The sequence below is a fragment of the Hyaena hyaena genome, unplaced genomic scaffold (assembly GCF_003009895.1).
Source record: "Hyaena hyaena isolate Hyena2069 unplaced genomic scaffold, ASM300989v1 scaffold_106, whole genome shotgun sequence".
Lineage (NCBI taxonomy): Eukaryota > Metazoa > Chordata > Mammalia > Carnivora > Hyaenidae > Hyaena > Hyaena hyaena.
The window spans coordinates 1545101-1570914 of record NW_024080738.1 but is presented as its reverse complement, the minus strand read 5'-3'; the positions used below and the strand labels follow the sequence as shown (position 1 = coordinate 1570914).

Genomic DNA, 25814 nt, shown 5'->3' with positions numbered 1-25814 from the left:
TGTCTCTGACCAGTACTCTGTCCCTCTCTTCCACTTGAAGGGGCCATTGTGATCATACCGGGTCCAGCTGGAGAATCCAAAGTCAGTTCCATATTTTAGAGTTAGTTGGTTAGCGGCCTTAACTCCACCTGCAATCTTTACTGCCCTTTGCCATGGAACCTAACATCCACAACTTACATGGAGAAGGAGGTAGACATGGGGGTGGGGGTACTGTTCCCCTCTCCACACTTACCCAGTATCATTCAGGTAGAAAGGGGAATGCTGGGCCCAAGAAACTGGTCTATATGAGCTGTTCGCTTAAACTGGAGGCAAAACTCATGTTGCTGGGAGATTCTTTCCCCCTCAATATTGCTGGCGTTGTTCTAGAGCAACGTGGATCAAAGGTTTGTAAAACACGCCCTTAGTAGGCCCGGCTACTCCGATAACAGCGCTTCCCGCTCAACCCGGGAACCTTCCTTCACCGGCAACCCGAGAGACGACCGGCTGGGCCCGCCCGGCGGAAACGCTCGGACGGAAAGGCCTTCTTGGGTCGCCTGGGAAGCTGGTAAGCGCCCCCCTCCCCCGCCAGGCTCGGAGACTGGAGGAATGAGCGCGACCGTAGTGACGGCTTGGGGCCCGTGGAGTGGGCGCCGCCCTCGCGCGGTGGGGACGAGTGGGAGACCCGCTCTTGGCGCTCCGGGATCCACGCCCCAGCTCGGCCCGGGCCCGGGCCGCTCGCCCGCAGGTCCCCTCCCCCCTCCCCCGCAGCCTCGGGCCCTCTGGGCGCCCCGCGTGGCGCAGGTGCCCTGCAGGTGCCGCGCAGGTGGGGGACTTCGAGGTGGCGCGGGTTCTCCCGGAGGAACGATTTGGGCGCGGCTGGCCTGCCGCAAGGTGCGGTCACCGTGCTCAGTACCTTCTAAACTTGAGCTCCAAGGTTTTTCACCCTTGCTCCCATTTCTGGCCATTTGCAAATCACTTTTACCAGTTTTTGCCTGGGAGAGGCGTGCAAAGGGACTTTGTGACACTCGGAGTATATACAGGTCTTTTTACTGAAATATGGGTGTTAATATTGAGTAATGGGCAAATGTGGGCAGAAACGACCAAATAAATGTTGGTGTTCAGCTAAGAAAAATCAGTGGTCGTCCTTACTTATCGGTTACTGTCCATTACATAAAAGAAAAGAATAGAAATCTGGGAAAACTTGGCCTCCTTGTTAAATCGGGCAATACCAAGAGTCAGTTATAATAGTGGCAAAGGAACTCTTTTTTCTTTCTGCTCCTTAAATATATGGAAAGGCCTGACTCTTCTGGAAAAGAATTAGTTTTGAACAGAATATATCCAAGTTGGTCAATATGCAGAAATTTCTAGAGTCTCCGAGTCCTTCTATGATACACGTGAATACAAATGACAGTTTACAGATCGCTGTACTATGTAGATTTTGGTTTGTGATTTTGGCTTTACCTGCAGTGCTCTCTTTGCCTCATAATTCTTTGTGGTGTGATTTTAAAACATAAACGATACTACATGTAAGCTCTCTAAAAGTTAAGGTAATTCGTTCTAGTGGGTTTTTTTCTACAGTGAGAAAAAATTGCATCATCTTTCTAAAGTTTTAATAATAATAGCTGCCATTTATGCAGGGTCTCCTCTGTACCAGGCAAAATGTTAGGAACTTTATATTCATTCTACTTTACCTATGAACCATCCAGCTAACTGCTTCATCCTAGAAATACAGAAAAGGACCTTGATGTTCAAGGCTCTGCTTATCTCTTCTTCTTCTTCTTTTTTTTAATGTTTATTTTTGAGAGCGAGAGAGACAGAGACAAAGAGCAAGGGAGGAAGGGGCAGAGAGAAAGGGAGGGGCAAAGAGGGAGGGAGACACAGAATCAGAAAGAGGCTTCAGGCTTTGAGTCCTCAGCACACAGCCCCAATGGGACTCGAACTCACTAGCCCTCAGATCATGACCTGAGCGGAAGTTTAACCGACTGAGACACCCAGGTACCCCTCTGCTGATCAGTTCTTTATCCCAGGCATCTCCAATTCAACATGTCCTAAAATGAATGTGTCTCCTTTCACTGTGCCTTTCCCTGCCGCTGCCACACTCGCACTGCCAGAAACACACGTACACAACCATTGTGGTTTTCTTTTCCTTCAGGGAATGGTATCATCACTCACTCAGTTTATCCCAGAAACCTGGGAGTCTACCTTGGCCTCTTCTCCTAGCTGTTCCCCATAAATCTGTTGCCAAAACCCTTGCCGATTCTTTCTACATCCTTCCTTTCCGTTTTCTTCATCTCCATTGCCCTCACCGTATTCTACCCCATCATCATTTTTTTTGCCTTTTCTGTTCTTGGAGTCCCACTCCAGCCCTTTCTGCCCCCTTCTCTGTGCGGTCCATTCACTCTGCAGCCTGAGTGAGTGAGTTTTCTAATATGCTCTCTTGATTAAAATCCTTCAGAGACAGCACATTAACTACCCCAAAGATAAAATCCAGCAACCTTGGCTTGGCTTACGGTAGCCTTCATACAAGGTCCTGTCTGCGTCACCAGCCTGTTAACAGTTCTCTTTCACTTCCTTGAACTGAACACAGTCTCTTTTGCTCTTAAAACATGGCAGCCCTTCTGCCTACATCACTCTTCCTGGCTGATTTCCATTCATCCTTCAGACTTCAGTTAAATGTCATTTTCCTAACTCCTCTGGATATTTCTGCCTTGTGCCAGCAGAACGCTTTCTGTGAGACTCACCACCCTATACTGGAGGAGGCCGGAGGTCTTCTCTGGTCTGGGTCGTGTGTGTGATGGCACGGACCATGAGAGATCGAAGTGCTGTGCTGTATAAATGCCATCTGGCATTGAAATATACAAACCACACTTGACCCTTGAACAAAACGGTTTGAACTGCACAGGTTCACTTATGTGAAGATTTTTTGATAAATGCAGTACAGTTCTGTAAATGTATTTTTTAAGTTTATGTATTTGTTTTAAATGAGAGAGCGAGCAAGCAAGCATGTTTGAAGGAGGCGCAGAAAGAGGGAAAGAGAGAATCCCAAGCATGCTGTCAGTGTGGAGCCCAATGTGGGGCTCCATGCAGGGCTCGAACTCAGGAACCCTGAGATCATGACTGGAACTGAAATCAAGTCGCTTAATGGACTGAGCCACCCAGGTGCCCCTGTATTTTCTTATTCAGGATCATAAAAGCTGGCGTGAGTGCTCTACCTGTTCAACGAATAAAGGAATAAATTGCTGTTGTCCTATTAGGGTGATTAGAGCTACTTTGAATTGATTCTGCATTTTGAAAGTAAATTTAATTCTCAAATTTTCTGTGTTTGAATATAGGTTGGGAGAAGCTGTGGCTACTGTGCGACTGGAGGGGGGCTGCGTGGTGCCTCAGCATGGATGGCTACGTGGTCCTGAGGGCGATTGGAGAGGGCTCCTTCGGCAGAGCCCTTTTGGTTCAGCAAGAAAACAGTAATCAGATATTTGCCATGAAGGAAATAAGGCTTCCCAAGGTACCTCCTGAGGCAATTCGCTCATGGTGAAGGTGTACATGCAACTTGTCCAGGGCAATAAGTTCTTGAGATTTTACATGGAATTGCTTTTGCGAGCAAAAGATGTAATGGGTTTATTCTTTAGCTTTATAAGGTCTTGATGTATGTATGTATTTTAAGTTGAATTTATTAAGTAATGTCTGCACCCAATGTGGGGCTCAAACTCATGACCCCGAGATCAAATGTCAGATGCTCTTCCGACTGAGCCAGGCTGTCTTGATATATTTTATGTGGATTTTTGGATATTGTAATTAATAATAAGGGAGAAAAATAGTCTAGGTGGCGATTGCTGTTTATTTTATCTCAATGAATACTTCGTAATAATTTCCAATTTTGCGTACCTAAGAGGAGGGAATCTTTGCCAACGGCAGATCAGGTGCCAGATTAATGAAAGTGGAGCATAAAAATACAATGAAGGGCAAAAACCTAGCACTCTAACCTTTGGTCTCAGGAAGCCTATTCTGTGGCTCAGTTTTGGGTTTTGTTTCCCTGTAAGATGAGGAAGGTGCTGACTTAACTGGTGTTTATCATAGTTGTCATGGAAAAGCAACTGGGCCATGGAAGCTGCTTGATAATGTCTTGATCAATCTTTTAAAAAGATTTTAATAAAATTCTCAGAATTGTATTTCCCCACTGCGTTCTTGACCTCGTTTAGTGATTCTCAGGTGGGCTTCAAAGACATCTGGAGGTTAAAACCCAGATGGCTGTCCCCCGCCCCAGCCTCTGGCTGAGTAGGTCCCGCTTGGCCTGTGAATTTGCATTTTTAGGGAGTTCCCAGGCGATGGCAGTGCCGGTCTGAGTACCCTTGTGCAAGCATGCAGTCGATGGCCTTTCTTCATTGAAAGATATAAGTCATTCAGGAGAGTAAGTGAGGCCACAAACAGCTTTGGAAGCTCCTTTTGTAAATCATCTCCCATCCTGACTGCAGAAACGCATCAGTCTCCTTTTTCGTCTGGGCCAGTGGTCTGGAAACATGATGCAGACCTTAAAACACGACAGCCCCAGGTTTTCCTTAAAGATATACTATTGTTAATGGCATCCTGGCTCACAAATTCAATTATGCTTAGGCTCATGTTAAAAATTTTTTTTTAATGTTTATTTATTTTTGAGAGAGAGACACACACACAGAGACAGAGAGACAGAGCAACAAGTGGGGGAGGGGCAGAGAAAGAGGGAGACAGAATCCGAAGCAGGCTCCAGGCTCTGGGCTGTGAGCACAGAGCCCAAGGAGGACTTGAACCCACCGACTGTGAGGTCATGACCTGAGCCGAAGTCAGACCCTTAGACGGAGCCACCCAGGCATCCCTGTTAGGCTCATGTTAAAACTGGTTTACATTCTACACTTGCAAGGACATTAGGGGTCAGCTCAAGCATGCAAAATATAGCCGTAATTGAAAATCACCACTTTTTCTCTTAGAGTTTGATAAACGTAAGTTGGGTCAAAGTTCAGTGCTGTAAAACTGCATCTAGCATTGAAGTATACAAACCACACCTGACCCTTGAACAACACAGGTTTGAACTGCATGGGTCCATTTATAAGGATGCTTTTGATAAATACAGTCCAGTATAAATGTATTTTTTTCTCTCTTGTGATTTTCTTAATAATATTTTCCTTCCTTTAGCTTACTTTATTGTAAAAATACAGTATATAACACATAAAACATATAGCATATATGTTAATTGACTGTGCATGTTATTGGCAAGGCTATTAGTATTTACATTTTTGGGGAGTCAGGTGTCACATGTGGATTTTCACCTCTACAGGGACCATTACCTCTGACCCCTGTGTGGTTCAGGGTCAACTGTATACTGTAATGTTGTAAAAGTATCTGTTTTAAAATGAAGTATTACATTTATGCTGTTTAAAATCTTTTTCCAGTCTTTCTCTGGTACCCAGAATTCTAGGAAGGAAGCTGTTCTGTTAGCCAGAATGAAACACCCCAACATTGTTGCCTTTAAAGAATCATTTGAAGGTAAATATGAATTCCCCCAAATGCATGCAATGTGAAATTTGATTTATGACCACCAGGCTTTCCTAAAGAGTCTTCTTTTTGTTTTAGCTGAGGGACACCTGTACATTGTGATGGAATATTGTGATGGAGGGGACCTAATGCAGAAGATTAAGCATCAGAAAGGAAAGTTGTTTCCTGAAGATACGGTAAGAGACAGACTTACATAGTTTCTCTCAAGGTTCAGAAGCAAACTTTCCTCGTAAAATTTGTAGAAGTTCAAATAAAGGCATTGTACCTATGATACACTATGGGATACACATAGTGTATCAGATACACTATGATACCTGATACACTAGTTAGAAACAGCTCATTTCCATATCAGTGCTACAGTTTTGTGTTCAAGATCTGGCTGCTTGAGATATTTTTAGGAAGTTAAATAGATATGTTGATAAAATACCAACATTAAAAACATTTTTTTTTTCTTTTAAAGAGAGAGAGTACAAGTGAGGGAGGGGCAGAGGGAGAGAGAGAGAATCTTTAGCAGGCTCCACACTCATCGCAAGGCTGACGTGGGGCTTGATCCCATGACCCTGGGTTCATGACCTGAGCCGAAATCAAGAGTCAGACTCTCAACAGACTGAGCTCCCCAGGCACCCCTGTTTATGAAATATCCAGGAATGAAACTTCTGTGTTTAAAAGAATTTCAAAATTATCTGATTCATTTTTTGTCCTACATATTTAAAATTTACAGTTGTGTTGTACTGAAATTTTAGAAGGTGGATGGATTTATTTTGTATTACAGAATCATCCAGATGAAGTATAAATTCCTTTTTCTTGAGAGTACCTATCTCACTCTTTTTCCTTTTACATCTTAACACATTCTCTTAAGTCTAGTACTTCCTGCCTTTTTAATGGAAACTTGTATATTAAATACTATTGAAATGAATTGACTAAGGAAAATATTTAAATTTTTTAATGTTTTTTATTTATTTCTGAGAGAGAGAGACAGCATGAGCAGGGGAGGGTCAGAGAGAGAGACGGAGACACAGGATCTGAAACAGGCTCCAGGCTCTGAGCTAGCTGGCAGCACAGAGCCCGACGCGGGGCTCGAACCCACAGGCTGTGAGATCATAAGCTGAGCAGAACTCAGATGCCCAACTGACTGAGCCACCCAGGCACCCGGAAAATATTTAAACAAACAACCTTGATGAGATTTAGTTTGATTTAGGGTATAATGCATGTTATGAAGGTAAATATTTTTCATTTAGAAGTTGTGATAGAAGGAGGAAGGACGTCAAAGGAATGAATTTCCATAGCAAAAAAGAAAAAAAAAATGGGGCACCTGGGTGGCTTAGTCGGTTAAGCATCTGACTTCCACTCAGGTCATGATCTCGCTGGTGAGTTCTGCTGGTGAGTTCAAGCCCCGCATGGGGCTCTGTGCTGACAGCTCAGAGCCTGAAGCCTGCTTCGGATTCTATGTCTCCATCTCTCTCTGCCCCTCCCCAACTTGTACTCTGTCTCTCTCTCTCAAAAACAAATAAACATTTTAAAAAAAGAAATCCTTTTGACATTTAAACATAGGCACATGGAAATTTTGACTAGTATTGACTGGGGATTTATGAGCAGAAATGCTGACCTCACAAGATTGTTGACAATAGAATGAAATCTTTTAATGTTAACATATGAACATTCTGGGGGTGCCTGGGTGGCTTAGTCGGTTAAGCGTCCGACTTTCGCTTAGGTCATGATCTCGCGGTTCGTGGGTTCGAGCCCCGCGTCGGGCTCTGTGCTGACTGCCAGCTCAGAGCCTGGAGCCTGTTTCAGATTCTGTGTCTCCCTCTCTCTCTGACCCTCCTCTGCTCACGCTGTCTCTCTCTCTCTCCTAGAAATAAATAAAAAAATATTTAAAAATAAAAAAAAGGCATTTAAAAAAAAAAAACATGAACATTCTGACAAAGTAAATGAAAATATGACATAGTAAATTACAAAAATTAGTAGTGTACTTATTCCTTAGTGGTGAACTATCTTTATATATATATTTAAGGAAAACTTTTATTTGGTCGAATTCAAGAAAACCATAGTGAGAGTTTTATTGAACTAAGTTGTTATTTAGATCATATGTAAGATGATGAAACATGGGCTTCACAGTTTTTCTGAATTTCTCCAGGCAACATTGACTCTTAGTTGAACTATGTAATTTTTAGGAGTTCTGTATTTACATTATGGAAACCCCAGGTCAACTAAGGCCTAGAGCCTATTCTTTGGGATTTGGGCTTAACACGAACCACTTAGTGCATTTCTGCAATTATTGCGACCTTTTTTCTTCCAGATACTTAATTGGTTTACACAAATGTGCCTTGGAGTAAATCACATTCATAAGAAACGTGTGTTACACAGAGATATCAAGTCCAAGGTAAGTGGAATACCTTGTGGGGCCTAAAAGCAAAAACAGAAACAAAAACTATTCCACTCAGCTTTTTTTCTGTTTTATTCTGCCTCCTTCTGGGACATTTTTAGTTAGCTTAGAAATATTTCTCAACCTAACGTTTATCTGAGCCAAGTAAGGTACTACCTGAGAACGATCATGAAATCTCTTTAGTAGTATCTGTTACTGTGTTCCATGCTCTCTTTGCCACTGCTTACTGCGACCGTACGCTCTCTGGTGGAAGATGGTCGAGACCTGGGCCTGCCACACGGAGTCACCCTGACACAGGCTCCCAGGTGGTCCATCAGGGTCTGCTGATACAGTCTCACGCTCACTTGTTTGATTCTAAGCAGGGATCCTGAATTCGCAAGCAGCGGAATATGTAGCTGTCAAGAGGGTGTCTTGACCTTTTTTGTGTTCCACTCAGGGACTCAGCTGTCAGCATCCTTCCCCTTAATCTCTGTCCTCAGTGGGCTTTGAAAGACAGCTTCTCAGGAGGTCTCTGCTTCCCTGTGAATGATGGAAGACGTAATCTGAGCTCTTCTTTTTTAATGCAGAATATCTTCCTCACCCAAAATGGAAAAATAAAACTGGGAGATTTTGGATCTGCCCGTCTTCTCTCCAGGCATGTAATTCTCTTCTGTGGTAGTGACAGCAATCAAAGCGTCCATTCTTCAGGAATGCTCCCTAACCGTTCTTTGCCTCTTTATGGTTTCAGTCGTATGGCGTTTGCTTGTACATATGTGGGAACACCTTATTACGTGCCCCCAGAAATTTGGGAAAACATGCCTTATAACAATAAAAGGTAAGTCATGGACTTAATTTGATGCAAGCATCACTGCTTGGCGACTGGCACTGCGGCCTTCCGGTGAAGTTTGGTTTTTAAAAACTACATATTTGAAAGCATTGGAGAATGCCCAGGCTTCTAGATGAAAGTCCTAGTTTCCCAACTGTTTGAATCGGAGCTGAAAGGAGCCAAAGATAAATGTCTAGAGGCCGTGTGAATGATACCGCTCCTCACGCTCTGCTGTGCCCGCTTTAAAAAAATCCCAAAGCACAGGTTACAAGCCTGCCATTTCCATCAGAATGTCTGGGGGTGGGAAGCAGGCATCCGTAATTTTCCAGGATCACCGGATGATTCCAAAGTGCAGCAGAATTTGGGAACTGCTGGGTTATGTCAGTGAGTTAATGTTACAGGACTGGATAATAAACACTTGGCTGATGGGTTAGTTAATTATCAGGAGAGAATATTAAGGCCTTAAGATTTAAAAGATAATATTTTTCTGAATACAAGTAACACGTGCCCGTTGATGGAGTGGATGAGCAGGGAGAATTTTGGAAATAGATCTACAAGAAAGGATATGGCTGTCACCACTCTTACCCTGCTATTAATAACATTTGGGTATTTTTTCTATCTATTCACTTCCCCCCTAAACCTAGTTTATGTACTCTATATACAACTTGGCTCCTCCTTTTTGTTTACATTATGTCACATTCATTTCACCACATATTTAAACTCTTCAGAAATATTGTTGATTTAATGATATATTTCCAATTTTCAGTATCACAAACAGTATTGTGATTAATATACCTGTTGTGCATAAATATAGGTCATTATTATCGATCACCTTCCTGGCATGAATTCCTAGAAGTAGAAACACCTAATGGCTCTTGTTGCCTTCTGTGGAGTTGATTTCTGGGAAGGTATGATAATCCATACTGAATAGGTTCCTTTAAGAGTAAAACTGAGTGAATTGGGAATAGAACAGCAGTCAAGAAACTTACGGGGACGGTTGGGGAAATCTGAGCCTGGACAAATATTCAATAATATTATTGAATTAAGGTTACATTTCTTGGGTGTGATCATGGCTTTGTGTTTATAAGGGAGAGTATCCTTGCTCTGAGGAGATACATGCTGATGTGTTTAGGGGCGAAGGCTTTGAGGTCTGCTGTCTTTTCTTCAAGAGGTTCAGATTTATATGGTTGCAACGGCTTGCATACGTGGCAAATGTTAATAGCCGGGGAGTCTAAGAAACCATGCGGGCATTTACTTTAGGTTTGAAAGTTAAAAAAAATCAGAAGTTGGGGGTAAATGGTTGATCAAAGCCATTAGTTAAAATGCAAAGGAGTTTTGGAAAAATGGAAAAAGTCTGGGGGTGTGACAGCTAAGCAGTGAGAGTGGTGTAGGAAGAGAGGATGCTTACTTAGTGTGCAGGAGGGTGGGCGTGTGGGGCAAACCAGAGAAGTCTTCTCTGATTTTTGAAGAACTGTTTAGTGGAAGAATGAGTCAGCACATTTTCTTTGTTAGGAACATAGAGCTAACACGGGGTGATGGGGGGGAGGTGGTGAGGGTTCCCAGGAGATGCACATTTTAGTTTATGATGAGGAAGATGGCTGTCCCATAGAGCCAGCCCGGGATCGGAGAGTGGGAGGTGGGTGGGCTGTGCCCAAGGTAGAGCACTGTTCCTCAGGGCCTGGGGCTCTGCATGGTTGTGAGTGGGAGCCTCAGTGCATGACTTCCAGACTCCTTCTTCCAGACTCCTTCTTCTATTAATCACAAACAGTATTGTTTGTCCACAGATCCACGCTCTTGTAACACATGCTAATGAAATCACACCGGAACCACCCTGCTTTGGAGGGCTAGGTGCTGGGGAGCAGAGAGTTATATTGTGAACATTCCTGTTAGTAAATATCTAAGTGTTAGAGCAAACTTACCACATATTTTATTTTTTATTTTTTTATAATGTGTTTTATTTTAATCTCTGAGAATTACTTGGGATATTTATTCTTATTAAAGGTAATTTTTCATTTTTCTTTTTTTATATTTCATATAGTCACTCATAACACATTTGTCATTATGTTGCTTCTTTATGCTTCTAGTGACATCTGGTCCCTGGGATGCATTCTGTACGAACTCTGTACCCTTAAGCATCCAGTAAGTATGGTGTGCAAAGTGGAAAATCTGGCTATATCCTCAGGAATGTGCCAGATCCCACTTGGCAGTCTGCTTCCCTAGGACGATGTAGGAGTGCTGACCGCATGGACTCACTCTTTGGCCTTCTATCTTGTTCTTCCCTCTGGCTCACAGCTGGCACCACGTAGGTAACTGCCTTGTGGCCTCCCCACCATGCCCCTCACTCCATAAAAGCTGGGGGTTAAGGTCTGCATAGCTGTGGAGAAGGGGCAGAGAATAGTTGTGTAGTGCCTGGATCCACCTCGCGCCTCACCAGGCCGCCCATGGCCCCCATCTGTAAGTTACTCGGCATAAAACTCTGTGTAAATGGTACGGAGTGGCTTGCTTCGTTTTTTGGTACTAAAGTACCTTCTCAGTCTGGAGGATACATTACTGACCCTCCTCCAGCTTCTAACAGATGAATTCATACACAAGTTTTCATTCCATCGGCATCACCTTTGCCTTGAGCCCCTTTTGTAGCATATACTGATAGGAAATTTCCATTATTTGGTTTTTATAGTTTTATATTTAGCTTGCCTGCTTGCCTGCCTTCTTTCCTTCCTTCCCTCCTTCCTTCCTTTTTCCTGCTATTCTCAATTTTTTTGTGTTTGTAAAATATATATAACATAAAAGGTACCATTTTAAGTGGCATTGATTACTTCACAATATTGTGCAATCATCACTACTGCCTATTTGCAAAACTTTTCCGTGGCCCCAGACAAGAAAACTGTGTACCCATTAAACGATCCCTCTCCCTCCCCACCAGCCCCTGGTAACCTCTAATCCACTTTCTGTCTCCATAAATTTGCATATTCCAAATATTTCATGTAAGTGGCATTACACAGTGCTTTTCCTTTTGGGTTAGAATTTCCTTTCTATGACTGACTATTCCATTGTGTGCTTATACCATGTTTTGTTTATCCATTCATCTGTTATTGGACATTTGGGTTATTTTCACCTTTTGGCTATTGTGGAAAAAATATTTTTGTGTTTATTTTTTTAAGATATTTTAAGAAACAGTTTTGCAAAAAAGAGGTTAAATAACTTGCCCTACTTATCTAGCACTTATTTATTACACAGAACTAACAATACAATTCCCAATTAGGTCTTAGCCTTCAGTGGCAATAAATTCTGTCCTTTGGGCACAGATTGAAACTTGGCTCTAACCAAGCATTTTTTGGTCTTTAATTTTTAAAATTTTAACTGAAATATGGTTGACATAGAGTCTTATATTAGTTTCAGGTGTACAACATGGTGATTCAACAGTTCTGTACATTACAAAATGCTCATTGTAACTGTAGTTACCATCTGCCACCGCACAAAGTTATTAGAGTATCATCAACTATAAGCCCTATGCCGTACTTTTCATCCCCATGACTTTCATACCTGGAAGTCTGTGCCTCTTAATCCCCTTCACCTATTTCACCCGTAAAAGCATCTTTACGGACACGCTTGAGAATGTATGAGACTGAATGATGGAGAAAAAGCTTTTGCCATCACTGGGTAAAAGCAACTCACACTCAAGGCGTGTGCTATTAAGAGGCTGTCTTCCTTGGATATATGTGGCTTATAACGCCAACTGCATAATTATAACAGTTTGGGAAACCTTAACAAATGGTGATGTCTGGGCCTATGCCAGACTAATGGAATTAAAATCCCTGAGTATGTCTGGACAGTAGTAGTTTTAAAACAGATAGTTCTAATATGTAGTTCAAGTGGAAAACCGCCGTTGTATACAAATAAAATTATTTTTAAAATACCAGTATCTTATCCCTGATTTTGTCTCTTTTTTTTTTGGTAAACTTTCATATACATGTTTGTATTTTGTCTAGCGAGAATAAGAACTCAGGAGTGTAAGGCCTTGATATTTGACACAGTCTGCTCATCTGCTTTGAGGCAAAAGTAGTTCTCAAACCTATAGGAAAGGCAGAAACCTGGTATAATGGTCCCAAAGCCTAAGACAAAGCAGATTCACTCGTATTTTTTACTATCTGAATTTGCCCCTTGTAATATGTTGATTTTTTTTCCTTTTCCCTATCTTCACTTGTATATTTCATCAATAGGGCAGTACCCTTCCAAGGTGGAATGCCATGTTCTTGAATGAGTATTACCAGGGCTAACTAACATCTAATCTTCATTCCAGTGTTTATCATGCAGTGGACATTTTTTAAGTGTTATTCTGGCAAGTCATTTTATATCCCATTCTACTGCTTATCAAATTTTAATAGCTACTTTGATGGTATGAAAGTGAAAAGGGATTTGGCAGTAGAAGTTTAAAGCTGGAGAAGTCTGGAGTGTGATTCTCAAAGGTGGAGGCCTTGGGTATTCTGAGGTTCAAAGGGATGCTACACTTATCATAAGGCTGTCAGTACCGTTGCCTTCTTAAGCTACATGTGTGTGTTACTTTGATTTTTAAAATATGTTTAAAATGTGTTATCTGCAAACACCTTGATTGTGAGTGAGAGAGAACCCAAGGCTGGCACTGATGCTTACCTTTCTTCTGAACCCATCCTAAGATTTCGAAGAGTACCTCAAGGACCCCTCCCCACCCTGTCAGGAAGAAAAATGACCAGGCAGCAAATACATTTATAAAGTTAAAATGATTCATAAGAATTCAGCTAAGCTGATGATTTCTTACTTCTGCTCTTCCCTTGTGTCTTCTCTTACAGTTCGGTTTTACCTTTTAGTTTCAGGCAAATAGCTGGAAAAGTCTCATTCTCAAAATATGTCAGGGGTCCCTGAGGCCACTGCCGCCTCAATACTCCTGTGAGCTGCAGCAGCTGATCAAGCAGATGTTTAAAAGGAACCCCTCACATCGCCCTTCCACTACAACGCTTCTGTCCAGAGGCTCCTTGGCTCGGCTTGTCCACAAGTGCTTGCCCCCAGAGGTATGATACATGCTGGATGACTGTGAACAGGTTTTGAGTGTGGTAAAATGGTTTGTTATCTTTTAAATGCACTGACATGTTGTACGTGCTTATAAAGATTCAAATAATGCAGAAGTGTATTAAAAAATACGCCCTTTCTTTCTTTTCTTCTCTCCCTTCCACCATGCTGATCCCTGAGAATAATCACAGGGAGAATTTGTGTAAGCTTTCAGATCTTTTTCTAGACCTATAGAAATATCTACCTGTGTGCCTAAATGATATGTATTTTCTAAATGGCATTATTCCTTGTCTTTTTTCCTTTTTTTCTTAAAAATTAAAAAAAAAATTTAATGTTTTATTTATTTCTGAGAGAGAGAGAGAGAGAGCGAGCTTGAGCAGGGATGGGTCAGAGAGAGAGGGAGATACAGAATCTGAAGCAGGCTCCAGGCTCTGAGCTGTCAGCACAAAGCCTGACGCAGGGCTTGAACCCACAAACCATGAGATCATGACCTGAGCCAAAGTCAGACGCTCAACTGACTGAGCCACCCAGGCGCCCCTAAAATATTTTTTTTAATGTTTATTTATTTTTGAGAGACAGAGAGAGACAGAGTGTTTGGGGAAGGGCAGAGAGAGAGAGGGAGACATAGAATCCAAAGCAGGCTCCAGGCTCTGAGCTAGCTGTCAGCACAGAGCCCAATGAGGGTCTTGAACTCACAAACTATGATACCATGACCTGAGCCAAAGTCAGCCTCTCAACTGACTGAGCCACCCAGACCCCCCGGCATTTTTCCTTTCCAGCTGTAAATAGAATCATGGGGAAGAATGTTGATAATCAAGTGACATTATGGCAATGTCTATGGAAAACCATATTCCACATCTTTAAATTCTCTACTTTAAATTTTCAGATCATCACAGAATATGGTGAGCAAGTATTAGAAGAAATCAAGAATTCTAAGCATAGTACACCAAAGAGAAAAAGTAAGAATTTTGGAAAGCTTATTTTTTGCTAAGTGCTCTTTTAAAATGTAGTATAACAAAAAAAGAAAAATATGATTTTCAAGTTACTAGAGACAATTTCAGAGCTATTCCTGAAAATCAAAAATTTCTTATTGCTATTTCTGGTGTAATTCTGTACTGACTCTTATATATTTAGTTGGCTAGGAATCAAAAGGCCTAGTTTGGAGATTTTAGGGATGTAAAGATTGTTCTCTGCCTAGGAATCTAACCATGAAAATACAACATTAATCTTCCAGGAAATTATTCCCAGGTTTCCAAAGAATCATCTGGTAAACAAAACTTTAAAAACAGAACCTTTTCAGAAGTTGGAACTGTCCCCATAATGGCCACGCATAATTTCCATACGTCAATCCTGAACAAATTTCAAACGTAATTTATTGTCTCTTTGGAAGTTGTCATCTCTTAATTTTTTCAAAGCTGTTGAAAAAATGGGGGCCGTGTCTGATGTACTCACTGTCATATCCTCAGCGCCTGTCATCACAGATGCTCAATAGCAGTTTTTAAAAATGTTGAATGAATGAGGATGAACATGGAAGGCAGGGCTCAGCCAGGGAAAATCAGCCACTCTTACCGAAGGGACATGGTTCTGCGAGTACCTTGGGAGGGAAAAAGCAGCTCCCTTTTTTTTCCTCCACATTTTTATTTAAATTCTAATTAGTTAACATACGGTGTAATACTGGTTTCAGGAATTGAATTTAGTGAGTCATCACTTACCTACAACACCCAGTGCTCATCCCAACAAGTGCCCTCCTCAGTACCCATCACCCATTTTGCCCACCCCTCCACCACCCCTCCAGCAATTCTCTGTTCTCTATGGTGAAGAGTCTCTTTTAAAAATTTTTTTAAAAATATTTATTTATTTTTGAGAGAGAGGCAGACAGAGCATAAGCAGAGGAAGGGGCAGAGAGTCCGAGACAGAATCTGAAGCAGGCTCCAGGCTCCAGGCTGTGAGTGCAGAGCCTGACATGGGGCTCAAACTCAGGAGCGGTTAGATCATGACCTGAGCCGAAGTTGGATGCTCAACTGACTGAGCCACCCAGGTGCCCTGAGTCTCTTTCTTTTTTAAAAAATGTTTATTTATTTTGAGAGAGAGAGAGAGCAAGCAGGGGAGGGGCAGAGAGAGAGGGAGACAGAGAATCTGAAGCAGGCTCCACACTGCCAGCACAGAGCCCCCATGCAGGGCTTGAACTCACTAACCATGCCATCATGATCTGAGCTAAAATCAAGAGTCAGATGCTTAACTGACTGAGCCCCCTGGGTGCCTGGAAAGATCAGTCTTTTATGGTTTGCCTCCCTCTGTTTTTCTTTTCCCTTCCCGTATGTTCATCTGTTTTCCTAAATTCCACATATGAATGTAGTCATATGGTATTTGTCTTTGACTGACTTATTTCACTTAGCATGATACTCTAACTCCATCTGACATTGCAAACAGCAATATTTCCTTTTTTTTTTTTTAATGTTTATTTATTTTTGAGAGACAGAGAGAGCATGAGCAGGGGTGGGGTAGAGAGAGGGAGACACAGAATCTGAAGCAGGTTCCAGGCTCTGTGCTGTCAGCACAGAGCCCAAGGTGGGGCTCGAACCCAGGAACTATGAGATCATGACCTGAGTTGAAGTTGGACACCTAACCAACTGAGCCGCCCAGGCAGCTCGCAAATGGCAAGATTTCGTTCTTTTTGATGGCTCAGTAATATTCCATTATATGTACACCACATCTTCTTTATCCATTCATCAATTAATGGACATTTGGGCTCTTTCTGTAGTTTGGCTGATGTAAATAAGGAAGCAACTCTCTTCTTATGAGGGATACCTATTCACCTGCTTTAGGGAAAGCACAGACTCCATAGCTATCGCCTGAGCTGAAGATGATAATGACCTTCCAGGTATGCAGAGTATCTTACTCCTAATGCTTCAATGGGCTGGGATAGGTGCATAATGACGTCCTACCTTTCAGATGTTAACATTAGGAACAAAACAGCAGAAATAGCCTCTTTTTTAATTACAAAAGCTTGATATCACTATTCAGGCTAATGCTTTGGCCCTTTGACTTGAAAAACTACATTTGTCTTCACTTGTCTTTCAAACTTTATGCAAATCACATTAAGAACTTAAAATATGTGAGCCTTTCCTTGCTTTCTCTTCCTACCATCTCTTTTCTTTTGTAGCAGACCCCAGCAGAATCCGGATAGCTTTGGGAAATGAGGTAACCATAATGGTAAGTGCTTTCCCTATACGGGTACCATCCGGCGCTATGAGATGCTTGTAAGACTGGGACCTGGTCTGTCCCGGCCAGTAGCTTTTCATCCTTTGGCGCGTGAGGTCATTGGTGGCTGTTGACCTGCCCTGCCCGCCAAGCTGGTTTAGATCACCGGTCATTGGTTCATTTGCTTTGTTTTTTTCTTTTCATTTTTTCTTTTTCTTTTCTTTTTGCCCCAAACCCGTTTCTTCATTTGGATTCTTGATGACAAGTGGCTTCAACATAGATGTGAGAGAATTTTGTTCTGCTTTCCATCATGAAGATCTTGTTTTAGTCTGGCTTTGGATTGTTTCTCATCACGGCAAAACACATGTCACATAGAATTTACCATTCCAGCCATTTTGAAGCATACGATTCAGCAGCTGCAATTACAGTCACAATGTTGTGCAACCACCAACACGCTGTGTTTCCAGTACTTTTTCATCACCCGTTACCGAAACTCCGCCCACTGTACAATAACTCCCCTTTCCTCCTCGCCCTGCACAGCCACCCCAGCTCCTGGTGACCTCCATTCTACTTTCGGTCTCTATAAATGTGCCTGTTCTAGGTGTTTCCTAGGAGTGGAATCATACAATATTTGTCTTTTTGTGTCTGGCTTCTTTTGCTTAGCATAGTGTTTTTAAAAGTTCATCCATGTTATAGGCTGTATTAGAATATTTTCCTTTTTATGGCTACATAATACTTAGATCTCTAGTTTGATCTTGACATTTTTCTGTTCAGGAACTTCTGGTGCCTCCCCATTACCCGAGAAAGCAAGTTGACATTTTTCAGCCTGGCATTCACGGTCCTGTTTGTCTTCTTTTGTCCTGGGTGCTGGGAGCTCTTTGACCTAAAGCTGCAGTCAAGTCCTGAGTAGGACTTGGATCCGCTGACCAGCTCAGTAACTTGTGTCCTACTGCCGACGCTTTTTTCTTCCTTCAACAGTTTAGTCAGTCTTTTAACTCCAGAAAGAAAAAATGTTGCGCTAACAGCAAATTTTTCTATTTATGGAATGTACTAGTAATTAAACTTGTTAATTTTTGGAATGGAGATTTGGCCATAAATAAACAACAGCATTCCACCATTACATTGACAAATGGGATAGATTCTGCCCCTGTACTTTGTTTTTTAATTTGTGCGGGAATATCTATTTTTTTCCCCAGCTTGATTGAGGCATAATTTATAAGCAATAAAATTTGCCCATTAGTACAGAGTTTGATGAATTTTGGAAATTTTATACAGTCCTATAACCACCACCACAATCAAGATCTAGAAATCCCAGCCCCTTAAAAAGTTTCCTCAGGGCCCTTTGCAGACAATTCTGGCTCCTGTTGTAGGTGACCACCACTGTCTTTTATTTTATTTTTTGAGTGTATTTATTTATTTTGAGAGAGAGCGAGAGCGAGAGCGAGAGTGAGAGCACAAGTTGTGGAGGGGCAGAGAAAGAGAGAGGGAGAGAGAGAGAATCCCAAACATTGGTGTGGAGCCCAATGCAGGGCTCGAACCCATGAACCATGAAATCGTGACCTGAGCTGAAGTCAGACACTTAACTGAGCCACCCAGGTGCCCTCACCACTGTCATTTTAATACCTACCTATAATGGGCCTTTCTATGTGTTCTTGCAAAATGAAGAGGGGGCTAAACGTACGCAGAGAAGAGAGAGCCAGAAAGTCAGGTAACGGAAGAGCTGAGGTAGGGAGAAGGTCCGGGCAAGCTGGCAGGATGTGGTGGCCGGGAGCCAGGGCTGTGGTGCGGGGCCGTGGTGCGGGGCCGGGGTGCGGGGCAGGGGTGCGGGGCCTGGTGTGGGGCAGCGGTGCGGGGCCGGGGTGCGGGGCCGGGGTGCGGGGCAGGGGTGCGGGGCCTTGGTCCGGGGCTTGGTGCGGGGCAGGGGTGCGGGGCTGGGGTGGGGTTGGAGGCTGCTGTCTCTAGAGCAGTGACTGCCAGTGGGAAAGGAGCATCAGATTCCCCTCAAGGCTTTTTTTTTTTTTTAATATTTTTTTAAGTTTATTTATTTATTGAGAGACGAGAGGGAGAGATGAGGGGGGAGGGACAGAGAGAGGGAGAGAGAGAATCCCAAGCAGGCTCGAAACTGACAGCGCAGAGCCTGATGCAGGGCTCGGACTCACAAACCATGGAGTGAGATCATGACCTGATCTGAAGCCAAGAGTAAGATGCTCAACCAACTGAGCCACCCAGGCGTCCCCCTCAAGGCTTTTTTTTTTTTTTAACTTGTTTTTTTTTAATGTTTTATTTATTTCTGAGAGAGAGAGAGAGAGACCGCGTGAGCAGGGCAGGGTCAGAGAGAGAGGGAGACACAGAATCTGAAACAGGCTCCAGGCTCTGAGCTGGGAGTGCAGAGCCTGACATGGGGCTCAAACTCAGGAGCGGTTAGATCATGACCTGAGCCGAAGTTGGATGCTCAACTGACTGAGCCACCCAGGCGTCCCCCTCAAGGCTTTTTTTTTTTTTTATTTTTTTTTTTTTTAATGTTTTATTTATTTCTGAGAGAGAGAGAGAGAGACCGCGTGAGCAGGGCAGGGTCAGAGAGAGAGGGAGACACAGAATCTGAAACAGGCTCCAGGCTCTGAGCTGGCAGTCAGCACAGAGCCCGAAGCGGGGCTCGAACCCACAAACCGTGAGATCATGACCTGAGCTGAAGTCGTTCGCTTAACCGACTGAGCCACCCAGGTGCCCCTCTCAAGGCTTTTAAAACTGCTCCTCACCACCACCCAGCCAAGATTCTGACTTCTTTGTCTACTGGGGGTCCTTAGCCATATGGGGAGAGAAGTTTGAGAGCCACTGTATAGAAATTAGGAACCATGTGGCAGCTACAGCCTACTGTTTATTTATTCAACGAATCATTGAGAACCTACACGCTGCAAACTGTCTAGTCACGGGCCATGTCTTACTCAAATATTTGCAGATTTAGTGGCGTCCAGACGGTGTGTTGCTATACATGAAATCAGAAGCTTAGATAATTTGGAAAAATACCGAATAGTGGGAACACCTTGACTATATATAGCCAGTTTATAAAAGATCTCACTTTGATATTCCAGCATGAAAAGCCCAACACAGCAACTCGTTCTGGAAATTTTCATTACTCATTGCTTCTATAAAGACCCTTCAAATACCTCTGTGATTTTATATATCCTCTTCATATTTGCAAAGATCGTTATTAATACTTAGTAGTGGGTGTGATTTAATACACATAAATAGGTATGTATGTGGTTTTTAACTTACATACTTATGATGTATATGGCTTCTACATACAGTTATATATGGGGTTCTATAGTTATTAAGGTTTTTTTAATTCATCAATCTTTATTTAAAATTAAGGTAGCTGACTTTTTATACCTTACCTTGTTTGTAGTAATTCAAGAATTGTTTAATCTTTATTTTTAATCTCTTTTAAAGCAAGGGGAAGAACAAGGTAGAAAGTCCAGCCACATGGATTTAGAAAGCATTAACAAAAATTCGGTCGAAAATGCACTGAGGAGAGTAAATGAAGAGAAAGGTAAGTTACTCAAATTTGAATCATTGTATACGTGAGGAGCCAGGGAATATGGAAGGAATACTGATTTTCACTGTACTTGGTTGTATCATAAGCAAGTGGACTGGCAGATTTTTGTTTGCTTATCTAGTGATTTATTTAATGCCATACGAATATTTTATTACTCATAAAAAAAGAGAACAGTGTTTATTAATAAGAGCCTTTAGAAAAAACAGTATTTGTTGCACTGTCTACCATAGGAACCATGTACAAAAGTATACAACCGCTCAGGGCTTCATTCTTCGTACAGTGTGAAAGATATACATATTTTTAAAAATACACTTTAATGATTAGCTTTACCTTTTCATTTGGAGGGTTGTTTTTTTTTTTTTCCATTCCCTTTACTACGTAGACTCAGAAGAACATTGTGAGTGGAGGTGAAGAGAAAAGAAAGACTTCTGTATCGTTGTTGGAGTATATGTGTGCCTGTCGTCGAATAAATAATATGCTTACCAATCCTTCTTAACATTTTGAAATCAGATAAATCCGTCCATCTGAAGAAAGCCAGTTCACCAAGTCCTCTCAGGCGACAGTGGGAGAAGAACGTACCCAACACAGCTGTCACGGCTTTGGAAAATGCAGCCATCCTCTCCTCCACGTTAGGGGCAGGGGATGTGAGAGGTCAGTAGTCTGACAGAATGGTGTTACTATAGAACATTAAAAAAAATTTTTTTTAACGTTTATTTTAGAGAGAGAGAGAGAGACAGAGACCGAGACAGTGCGAGTGGGGGAGGGGCAGAGAGAGGGAGACACAGAATGCCAAGCAGGCTGCAGGCTCTGAGCTGTCAGCACAGAGCCTGACACGGGGTTCAAACCCACAAACTGCGAGACCATGACCTGAGCTGAAGTCTGACGTTCAACCGACTGAGCCACTCAGGTGCTCCACCATACAACATTTTCTAGTGGTTGTTTAATCGGCTAGACGTTGTTCTTGTTGTTTTTAATATCACCCTGTAAAAGATCTCTGGTGTCACACATCAGAGCAGTGCTCATGGAGGTGAGTGAAATAGATTTTAGTAGAGAGTAAAATATAATTAACTTAGCTTCAGATATGGTCTGGAAAATACATGCCGAAGGTCTTTTTTATGTGGCCCTAACTGTTACCTTTTCACAACTAGGTGGTTCTGTAATAAAGTATAATGAAAATAGCACCCGTAAGCAGTGGCTCAAAGAGACTCCAGAAACTTTGATGAACATCCTCAAGAATGCTGATCTCAGCCTGGCGTTTCAAACGTACACAATATATAGACCAGGTGACTCAAGTCTATTATGTAACCGTGAAAACCCTTTGATTTTTTTTTTTAAGTGTGGTAAAATATGCAAAGACTAAAATTTACCATGTATGCCATTTTCAGGTGTACAGTTCGGGGGCATGAAATACATGTATGCTGTGCAGCCGTCACCACCATCCATCTCTAGAATTTTCCCCATCTTCCGAATCTGAAATCCCATACCCATTAAATAATTTCCCATTCACCCCTCCAAGAGACTTTGATTTTGAAGTTACAAATGATTTTATTTAAAAAAAAATTTTTTTTAATCTTTATTTATTTTTGAGAGAGAGATAGACAGAGTATGAGTTGGGAGGAACAGAGAGAGAGACACACACAGAATCCAAAGCAGGCTCCAGTCAGCACATAGCCCAACTCGGGGCTTGAACCTATGAACTGGGAATTCATGACCTGAGCCGAAGCCAGATGCTTAACTGACTGAGCCACCCAGGTGCCCCAAAAGTTATAACTGATTTTAAAGTTATGAAATCATTCATAACATTGTATTTTTTAGGTTTTCTTGGATATTTTTCAGCCAGTCTTGAGCTGTAATTAAGATTTCCCATGGAGCTTCATTACTTCTATTTAATTTTTATTTAAAATGTTTATTTTTGAGAGAGAGACAGAGACAGCATGTGTGTGTGTGTGTGTGTGTGTGTGTGTGTGTGTGTGTGTGAGATAGCAGGGAGGGACAGAGAGAGAGAGGGAGACAGAAGATCTGAAGCAGGCTCCTCACTGACAGCACAGAGCCCAATTCAGGGCTTCAACTCACAAACCACGAGATCATGATCTGAGCCAAAGTCAGAAGCTTAAACTCAGTCTAATGAGCCACCCAGGCACCCCTTTATAACCTTTTATTGTTTATTTGTTTTCACTAGGTAGGACTACTTTGAAGAGTGGCCTGTTTTTACCATGCAAATATACCACTGCTTTACCGACTTTAGTTCTGACTCCATCATAGTAAACTTTGAGGCACTTCAAGATTTCTTTTGCTCTATGCTTGAATTCTGCTGTATTGAATAGAACTCAAAGAAGAGAAATAATTAGGATTTGATTTTTTTTTACTGTTTCTACAGACATTTTCCCTAAAACTGTGCTAAATCACCTTTTATAATATTCTCTTTAGGAATCTAGACCAAAGCAGTGCATTAAAGGTGTCTACATGTGTGTACATGTGTGTGTAAGTTTGATCATTCAATTATTAAGCCACCATGCTAGGTTAAGATCTAAGACAAATTATGCCAAGTAAAGCATGTGACAATTCTCAACTGTATTTATTGTGACAGATTTAGTTGTATTTGTTTATTTGGTCAGTATTTATTGAGTGCCTAACATATTCTAGGTTAAGATTTAAAAAAAAAAAAAGAATAAAACCCAGTTCCTTGCCTGAAAGAGTGTGGGGGAGCGCGGCAGTCACATGAGCATTTTAGAGGATTGTAGGCGAATTGTAGAGGTGAATTCTGATAGAACTGCCCTGCAAGGTTCAGGAAGGTCAACGGTTGTGAATTTTGTTTTAGCAATTGTAGGTCCTGGAGTTTGTTTCTGGTCCAATGATAAAGGTTTTTGTCACTTCAGGAAAGTCACTGGTCAGAAAGTCTGCCGTAGCAGGGTTTAACAAAGACTTGGGCTGTGGGGCACCTGGGTGGCTCAGTCGGTTAAGCGTTCGACTTCGGTTCAGGTCATGATCTCACGGTCCATGAGTTTGAGCCCCACATCGGACTCTGTGCTAACAGCTCAGATCCTGGAGCCTGTTTCAGATTCTGTGTCTCCCTCTCTCTGACCCTTCCCTGCTCATGCTGTCTCTCTCTCTCTCTCAGAAATAAATAAAACATTGAAAAAAAAAGACTTAGCCCACATTTTTGTGTTAGGTTATTGTTGTGTGAGCAAAAATCGGCAAGCAGTTGCCATCTAGAAAATTTCTTGAAGGCACGCGTGTGGTCTCCATTCTGGAATGTTCTTCCCCGCCATTGGGAAACGTTGGGGGTGGGGAGCTGAAAGGGAAAACAACTGTTATACAACCATCCAAAGGTAACTGTAATAGAGGTTCTTATATTTGGAGGTTTTAAGTGTACTTTTCTGAATTCTTCTTTTGAAGCAAGAGCTATTTGTAAATTTAATACCCATACTGATGCTTCATGGGCCTATTTTATGCCAGAAAGTATTCTGTTTAATGTGAGGAGAAGAAATACAGGGCCTGGCATTGTCCTTAGTTAGCCAGCCGTCTTTTGGAGGGTTTTAGTCCTATGTTCACTAAAGGAGTATATACTATTAAAATTGGCATAATTTCTGTTAATATTCCTCTTGAAGGATCAGAAGAGTTCTTGAAGGGCCCCCTGTCTGAGGAAACAGAAGCCCCAGACAGTGTGGACGGGGGCCACGATTCTGTCACTTTGGACCCAGAGAGACTGGAGCCTAGATTGGATGCAGAGGACACGTACGTTGGGATATATATACCTAGATGGTGGTAGCTGGCACGCGTGATTTACATTCTACCTTAATTTCAGGTTTAGCAAGAACTGGTTATATTACTTGACATCACAAACGAATATTTATATCTTGAATTTTTGTCTGGGATGGTAATATGTTACAGGATTATTATAGAATTCCTGATAGAGCCATGTTTTTGATCCTTCCGCTTGGACTTCTTATTTTTTTTTTTTTTTAATATTTTTATTTATTTCTAGGAGAGAGGGAGAGAGAGAGAGAGACAGCGTGAGCAGGGGAGGGTCAGAGAGAGAGGGTGTCACAGACTGAAACAGTCTCCAGGCTCTGAGCTGGCAGTCAGCACAGAGCCCGACGCGGGGCTCGAACCCACAAACCGCGAGATCATGACCTAAGTGAAAGTCGGACGCTTAACCGACTAAGCCACCCAGGCGCCCCTGGACTTATTTTTTAACATGTAGCATTTTCTTTGCAAATGTTATGGAAACACGGAAGAAGCAAGTCCGTGGAAGGGATAACAATGTTTTTTCTCTGTTCAGTTGCCTCATGGAGTTCGTTTTTCAAAAACGTAAATATTGTGATGGTGGCATTCTGTTTTGAGCCACCAAAAAAAAAAAAAAAATACTTGCTGTGCCCCTGACATGGAGGCTTAATATCCAAATTGTTTCTTCACAGGGATTTTGAGGAGGATGACGATGAGAGCCCTGACTGGGTGTCCGAACTGCAGCAGCGAGCTGGCTGGCAAGCAGTGTCTGACGGGTAGTGCCCAAGGACGTGCTGCACCGTCACGTGGCATAGATGTTTAAAGTGAGGAATCCATGTTTGGATGATATCAGCTCACAGGATGTGTATTTTTCTTTGGACACAGAATGAAGATGGGGAAACTGAATATTTAAACTGTTCCTGATTAGTATCACAAAGTTTAAAATATCTGTTAACTCACGGGTTTTTGGACTCAGAGAGAAGGTGTTGGAAGAATGGCTCTGAGCTTCCGGCTTGCGGTCAGAAGAGAAATGGGATGCTGCTGCTTACAGTTTGTGTGCTGGTGGGAGATTATTTAACCTCTTTGAGCCCCAGTGCCCACGCCTCTAAGATGAGGGTAATAATGCCTTCCTCATAGGGACGCTGACCATAGACCATGGCAGCAGCCCATAATGTTATTTCTGCGATTGTTATGATTTGTGTTTAATTGCTGCATAACTCTCTTTACATTTCCTAAAGGTTTGAGGATCAAAATAAATTTAATTAGACCATAATGAGGTTGTCCAGTTTTCCAGTAAGACCCATTTCTGGGTAGTGATCTATGATCTCCAATGATCGTCACCAGCAACTCGCCATCCTTTTTAAAAAATTTATTTCTTATTTTTTTAAACATTTTTATTTATTGTTGAGAGAGCATGAACATGGGAAGGGTAGAGAGAGAGGGAGACACAGAATCTGAAGCCGGCTCCAGGCTCTGAGCTGTCAGCACAGAGCCCAATGCGGGGCTCGAACTCACAAACCACGAGATCATGACCTGAGCCGAAGTTGGACGCTTAACCGACTGAGCCACCCAGGCGCCCCAACAACCCTTCATCC

General features: G+C 42.3%; 1 protein-coding gene across 2 annotated transcripts; it reads left to right on the top strand.

Annotated features, from left to right (window-relative positions):
• The first annotated feature begins 493 nt into the window (after positions 1-493).
• On the top strand, positions 494-25492 carry NEK3 (NIMA related kinase 3). 2 transcript variants are annotated; one of them, XM_039236113.1, is made up of 16 exons: positions 494-544; positions 3312-3484; positions 5403-5496; positions 5584-5681; positions 7805-7888; positions 8458-8525; positions 8619-8705; positions 10781-10835; positions 13541-13741; positions 14626-14698; positions 16906-16952; positions 20388-20487; positions 21004-21144; positions 21642-21776; positions 24102-24228; positions 24912-25492. In XM_039236113.1, the coding sequence occupies exons 2-16, from the start codon at positions 3368-3370 to the stop codon at positions 24997-24999; spliced, it is 1515 nt and encodes a 504-aa protein (XP_039092044.1). In that variant the 5' UTR covers positions 494-544; positions 3312-3367; the 3' UTR covers positions 25000-25492. The 2 variants fall into 2 exon arrangements, with proteins under 2 accessions (XP_039092044.1, XP_039092043.1); XM_039236112.1 differs by having other exon boundaries at positions 16903-16952.
• The last annotated feature ends 322 nt before the right edge of the window (positions 25493-25814 follow it).